Genomic DNA, 7,500 nt, shown 5'->3' on the forward strand with positions numbered 1-7,500 from the left:
ATCCGTCAGTGAAACGTTTTAGGAGAAATGTGTTAAAATACAACGTGAGCAAAAATAGCAATTTTGCAATTTTCAATATTCAATTCAAGATTCTGGACTTCCTGTGTGTTTTTTGGCCTGGTCTTAATAATATATTTTACTTGTCTTGTCATGGTCCACTTTTGTGTCAATTTACATGATTCTACGATTAATGAATTTGTTTGGCAATTCCTGTCTCGTAATACATTTTTTGCGTACTTGGGGGCGCTGGTGTGTCATATTTTTGCATTTTTAAATCGGAAATAGCTTAGTTTAGTTGGAGATTCTACATAATGTTTCAGTGGGTGAAAAGTAGGTGAGTTGGTTCTGACGTCAAAAAACAAAGAAGAAATCTTCAGTGGCCCGAGGCGACACTGAACTCAGACCGTCACGGCAAACCAAGACGCAGTCCACCGCAACAATTCCAGCGCAGTGCACCCCCACCCCAGGATTACCACCAAAAATAATAAAATAAAGGAAATGAAACAAAACTATACCAGGACTACCATACGGTGTTAACCACTGATAAAAACAGGAAGCAGCACCTGTCAGTAAACTGTCATCCTCATTAACCAATGCCCAACTCTGCACCAGAAACCACACAATTTCTACAGAAAAGTCAGTAAATCACAATTACCGACACTCACCAACGAGTCCAACGCACACGCAGCCACGCTGCAAACGCCGAGCTACGACCACGCCTAGACACACCATGAAACACCGGTGCGCTCCGGGGAACGCCACCTCCGAGGAGGGTGGCGGCGGCTGCTCCTCCAGACTAACGCGGTGATTTAATAACTTTGAGCCGTTTGTTTCCTTCTATTACTATGACTTTTATCCAGGCTGCCGCAGCGTTGTCTCTCTGACAATATTTCGCTGTGTCATTGCCATGGTGACGGAGTGTTCATGAAAAAATGTCTGATCAGAATGATTCGGTGGGAGCTTAAATGATTTAATGTAAACAGTTTCATTGGTACATCTGTTCTAGTGTGACAGAGCTTGAAAACCAGAAAATAATCACAAATTAGCCGCGTCATTCTTTAAGGTGAAGGGTTCAAAGCGTGGGAAAAATAGTAGCGACTTAAAGTCCAGAAATTACGATACCATGTACGCCGACCTCACACCAGTTACTTACCAGGTACGCCGAGTTCACATGCCTTCATAACTGTGAGACCCACCCCACAGTGTGTGCGCTGTTGTGTTGTGTTGTGTAACTCACTAAAGGTTCCCCCTGCCCCTCCCCCTGACCCCCCTCCCTCCCCAGATTAACGCCCGTACTGAACTGGCTCTTCGCTATAACGACATCTCCCCCCTGGAGAACCATCACTGTGCTGTGGCCTTTAAGATCCTGGAAAGGGTGAGAACCATCTGGAGACAGTCCTGGATCAGAATTAATCAGTATTAATTAGTATTAATCAGTATTAATTAGTATTAATCAGTATTAATCAGTATTAATTAGTGTTAATCAGTATTAATCAGTATTAATCAGTATTAATTAGTATTAATTAGTATTAATCAGTATTAATCAGTATTAATTAGTATTAATCAGTATTAATCAGTATTAATTAGTATTAATCAGTATTAATTAGTATTAATTAGTATTAATCAGTATTAATTAGTATTAATCAGTATTAATTAGTATTAATCAGTATTAATCAGTATTAATTAGTATTAATCAGTATTAATCAGTATTAATTAGTATTAATTAGTATTAATCAGTATTAATTAGTATTAAACAGTATTAATTAGTATTAATTAGTATTAATCAGTATTAATCAGTATTAAGTAGTATTAATCAGTATTATTCAGTATTAATTAGTATTAATCAGTATTAATTAGTATTAATCAGTATTAATTAGTATTAATCAGTAATAATTAGTATTAATCAGTATTGATCAGTATTAATTAGTATTAATCAGTATTAATTAGTATTAATTAGTATTAATCACTATTAATCAGTATCAATCAGTATTAATCAGTATTAATTAGTATTAATCAGTATTAATCAGTATTAAGTAGTATTAATCAGTATTAAGTAGTATTAATCAGTATTAATCAGTAATAATCAGTAATAATCAGTATTTATTAGTATTAATTAGTATTAATCAGTATTAATCAGTATTAAGTAGTATTAATCAGTATTAAGTAGTATTAATCAGTATTAATTAGTATTAATTAGTATTAATCAGTATTAATTAGTATTAATTAGTATTAATCAGTATTAAGTAGTATTAATCAGTATTAATTAGTATTAATCAGTATTAATTAGTATTAATCAGTATTAATTAGTAATAATCAGTATTTATTAGTATTAATTAGTATTAATCAGTAATAATTAGTATTAATCAGTATTAATCAGTATTAATTAGTATTAATTAGTATTAATCACTATTAATCAGTAATAATTAGTATTAATTAGTATTAATCAGTATTAATCAGTATTAATTAGTATTAATCAGTATTAATCAGTATTAATCAGTATTAAGTAGTATTAATCAGTATTAATCAGTATTAATTAGTATTAATCAGTATTAATTAGAATTAATTAGTATTAATCAGTATTAATTAGTATTAATTAGTATTAATTAGTATTAATCGGTATTAATCAGTAATAATTAGTATTAATTAGTATTAATCAGTATTAATCAGTATTAATTAGTATTAATTAGTATTAATTAGTATTAATTAGTATTAATCAGTATTAATTAGTAATTATCAGTATTAATCAGTATTAATTAGTATTAATTAGTATTAATTAGTATTAATCAGTATTAATCAGTATTAATTAGTATTAATCAGTATTAATTAGTATTAATCAGTATTAATCGGTATTAATTAGTATTAATCGGTATTAATTATTATTAATTAGTATTAATCAGTATTAATCAGTATTAATCAGTATTAATTAGTATTAATCAGTATTAATCAGTATTAATTAGTATTAATTAGTAATTATCAGTATTAATCAGTATTAATTAGTATTAATTATTATTAATTAGTATTAATCAGTATTAATCACTATTAATCGGTATTAATTAGTATTAATCAGTATTAATTAGTATTAATCAGTATTAATTAGTATTAATTATTATTAATTAGTATTAATCAGTATTAATCACTATTAATCGGTATTAATTAGTATTAATCAGTATTAATTAGTATTAATTAGTATTAATCAGTATTAATTAGTATTAATTAGTATTAATCAGTATTAATTAGTATTAATCAGTATTAATCAGTATTAATTAGTATTAATCAGTATTAATTAGTATTAATTAGTAATTATCAGTATTAATCAGTATTAATTATTTTTAATTAGTATTAATCAGTATTAATCACTATTAATCGGTATTAATTAGTATTAATCAGTATTAATTAGTATTAATTAGTATTAATCAGTATTAATTATTATTAATTAGTATTAATCAGTATTAATCACTATTAATCGGTATTAATTAGTATTAATCAGTATTAATTAGTATTAATCAGTATTAATTAGTAATAATCACTATTAATCGGTATTAATTAGTATTAATCAGTATTAATTAGTATTAATCAGTATTAATTAGTAATAATCAGTATTAATTAGTATTAATTAGTATTAATCAGTATCACACACACTCATGCACACGCACCTACACAAGGATCAGTCTGTGTTCATACGGATCATATATTAAAGGTGGAATATGTTTATATTATATATTATTATTAAAGACTGAAGAAGGAACAAATAAACAAAGGAACGAATGAACAAAGCAAGGAAGGAACAATAGAGATTTAATCAGCTGACTAATGTAGATATAGATCTATGTTTTAGACTCACTAATAAAGAGTCAGACTCACTAATAAAGAGTCAGACTCACTAATAAAGAGTCAGACTCACTAATGAGAGTCAGACTCACTAATAAAGAGTCAGACTCACTAATAAAGAGTCAGACTCACTAATGAGGACTAATAATCACTGAGATCTTCTTCCAACAGGATGAATGCAACATCTTCAGGAATGTGTCCATGGATCAGTTCAAACGGATCAGAGAAGGAATCATTAGGTGAGTCTTTCCTTCATGTTTAAAATATAAAGGTTGGTAGAGCAGGCATTTGATTGGATGATAGAGACAATGGTGGTATTTGATCAAATGAAACAACTGATGAAGAAATAAAAGACATGATACAGAAAAAAGAGAGAAAGAAAGGCTGGCAGACAATAACCGATCATATCAATGCATAAATATCCCAAAAATGTAGATTTAATAAAGTGAACTGATATAGTTACAGTAAGAGGAGGTGGAGCTGATCACTTTAATAAATCACTGATTATTATATTTACTCCCAAAGTGTATAAGTGGGTTAGGGTAATGTACCACTGATCCAATATTACAATGAACCATTATCCTGCATGTTATGAGGCTATGTTACATCTACGTGTAGACACATTTCTGGAAAGGATCAGTCATCCATAATTTAACAAAAAATCAACCTCTGACAGCAATTCCACAAACAGGAATTATTTTTATTACAAAATAACTAGATTCCTGACAGAAAAATACATGAAAAGAATAAATATTCTGTAAAACACTCATTTCTCACAGCAGGGATAACTTTATCCTGGTTGTTAAATCACCATGGTTACTGGTTAGCTGTAGAGGCTAAATCACCATGGTTACAGGTTAGCTGTAGAGACTAAATCACCATGGTTACAGGTTAGCTGTAGAGGCTAAATCACCATGGTTACAGGTTAGCTGTAGAGGCTAAATCACCATGGTTACAGGTTAGCTGTAGAGGCTAAATCACCATGGTTACAGGTTAGCTGTAGAGGCTAAATCACCATGGTTACAGGTTAGCTGTAGAGGCTAAATCACCATGGTTACAGGTTAGCTGTAGAGGCTAAATCACCATGGTTACAGGTTAGCTGTAGAGGCTAAATCACCATGGTTACAGGTTAGCTGTAGAGGCTAAATCACCATGGTTAGAGTTAGTTGTAGAGGCTAAATCACCATGGTTACAGGTTAGCTGTAGAGGCTAAATCACCATGGTTACAGGTTAGCTGTAGAGGCTAAATCACCATGGTTACAGGTTAGCTGTAGAGGCTAAATCACCATGGTTACAGGTTAGCTGTAGAGGCTAAATCACCATGGTTACAGGTTAGCTGTAGAGGCTAAATCACCATGGTTACAGGTAGCTGTAGAGGCTAAATCACCATGGTTACAGGTTAGCTGTAGAGGCTAAATCACCATGGTTACAGGTTAGCTGTAGAGGCTAAATCACCATGGTTACAGGTTAGCTGTAGAGGCTAAATCACCATGGTTACAGGTTAGCTGTAGAGGCTAAATCACCATGGTTACAAGTTAGCTGTAGAGGCTAAATCACCATGGTTACAGGTTAGCTGTAGAGGCTAAATCACCATGGTTACAGGTTAGCTGTAGAGGCTAAATCACCATGGTTACAGGTTAGCTGTAGAGGCTAAATCACCATGGTTACAGGTTAGCTGTAGAGGCTAAATCACCATGGTTACAGGTTAGCTGTAGAGGCTGTATACCTCTGTTTACCACACTGTATAAATGTGTTTATTTATTGATCACAGATTAATAATGAGAAAGCTGTGGATATACAGAGAGGGAGGGGCTTCAGGGACAGGGCGGAGCACTAAGGCTCCCTATGACAAAGCATCAGCAACAGCATCCAACACATCCAACACATCCAACAGCACCACTGAGCTGCTTCCTCTAGTCATTAGAATTTAATGTTTAGTGCTGAGTTCATCAAACACTCACTAGTCTCATTAATTACATATTAAATAATTGTGTTACATCATCGTCTTTTATTAAACACTGACAGGTGTTAAAAAACATGATCAGTGTGTGATCAGATGTATTCTTTGATCAATAACCTCCATGTGATTGATCAGATGTATTCTTTGATCAATAACCTCCATGTGATTGATCAGATGTATTTTTTGATCAATAACCTCCATGTGATTGATCAGATGTATTCTTTGATCAATAACCTCCATGTGATTGATCAGATGTATTCTAGCCACTGACATGACGAGACACAACGAGATCCTGAACAAGTTCAAGTCCATCCAGCCCTGCTTTGACTTCAGCAACAAGGACCACACAGATGTGGTGTGTGTGTGTGTGTGTGTGTGTGTGTGTGTGTGTGTGTGTGTGGTATGGGGGTGAACGAGTGAATAATGAATGAGTGAATGTTCCTTTCAGCTGATGATGATCCTGATCAAAGTCAGTGATATATCCAATGAGGCGCGGCCTATGGAGGTTGCTGAGCCCTGGCTGGACTGTTTACTACAAGAGTTCTTCAACCAGGTTAGTCACATGACTGAGGTCAGAGGTCAACTTGTGAGAGGTAGCATGAATGAAGGAATGAATGAATTTCAATTCAACTTTATTTATATAGCGCAGCAACAGTCATCTTAACTTAACAATATAAAGTCCACAGTAAGAAAGAAAAAACCCAACAAGGTCCACATGAACAAGCATTTAGAGACAATAGGAAGAAAAAACTCCCTTATTTTGTTTTTATAACAGGAAGAAATCTCTGTTTGAACGAGGTTCAGAGGTGGCAGTCATTTGCTGTGACTGGTTGGGGTTAGTGAACAGAACGACCAACAGCATAGGATAGAAGGATAGAACATCAGAGTGTCCCAGACTAGTTGAGTCGGGAACAGGGACCACCAGTGATCACCAGGTGATCAGGAACCACCAGCTCCAGCATCAAGACACCTGAAACAGAAAAGAGAACCCTCAGAGTGCGAGGAGAGGGCACAGACTGCAGGAAAAACATGATACACTCGTTCCTAGTGGTTAGGTTAATATTAAACGTCTTGCAGCATCCTCCATGTTCTGAAATGTTACCACTACAGATGAGGTTTCATCTTGTACTGGGCACATGTAATGATCTCACAGATCACTATAAAGGGGACCTTGTCCGCTTTAACTTATTGCAATTATACAATGTACGCTTTAGTAAATGAATAGGTTTTGAATGTAACAGTCTCTCGCTATGGTCTGAGGTGTTGACCATTGCGTGTAATGGTCTGTGATTGTGACCAAAACAACAAGACCAAGTCAGTTTAAGGTTATTGCTATTATATGTTATACGCTTTAGTAAATAAGTAGGTTTTGAGTTCAGCCTTAAAGGTAGAGAGAGTAGCAGCCTCCTGTAGTAAGACTGGGAGCTGGTTCTAAAGGGGAGGAGCCTGGTAGCTGAATGCTCCGCCTCCTGTTCTACTTCTAGACACTTTAGGAACTTCCAGAAGACCATCAGACTGAGAGCAGAGTGATCTACCTGGACAATAGGACACTAACAGGTCTCTATAGATATACAGGAGCTAGATCATGTAGAGCTTTGTATGCTAACAGGAGGATTTTAAACTCTATCTAGATTTTACAGGAAGCCAACACTGTAGAAATATGCTCTCTCCTGTTAGTATTCTAGCTGCAGCATTCTGAATTAACTGGATAC

General features: G+C 33.7%; 1 protein-coding gene across 3 annotated transcripts in view; it reads left to right on the plus strand.

Moving 5' to 3' along the window:
- The window catches only part of LOC114455546 (high affinity cGMP-specific 3',5'-cyclic phosphodiesterase 9A), a 34,795-nt gene that overhangs the window by 24,341 nt on the left and 2,954 nt on the right, over positions 1-7,500 (plus strand). For all 3 annotated transcript variants that reach the window (XM_028436877.1, XM_028436878.1, XM_028436879.1), the window contains 4 exons: positions 1,283-1,375; positions 4,000-4,067; positions 6,041-6,143; positions 6,237-6,341. In XM_028436877.1, the coding sequence (XP_028292678.1) occupies positions 1,283-1,375; positions 4,000-4,067; positions 6,041-6,143; positions 6,237-6,341 (369 nt within the window). The remainder of the gene's footprint in view (positions 1-1,282; positions 1,376-3,999; positions 4,068-6,040; positions 6,144-6,236; positions 6,342-7,500) is intronic.

The sequence above is a fragment of the Gouania willdenowi genome, chromosome 21 (assembly GCF_900634775.1).
Source record: "Gouania willdenowi chromosome 21, fGouWil2.1, whole genome shotgun sequence".
Classification (NCBI taxonomy): domain Eukaryota; kingdom Metazoa; phylum Chordata; class Actinopteri; order Blenniiformes; family Gobiesocidae; genus Gouania; species Gouania willdenowi.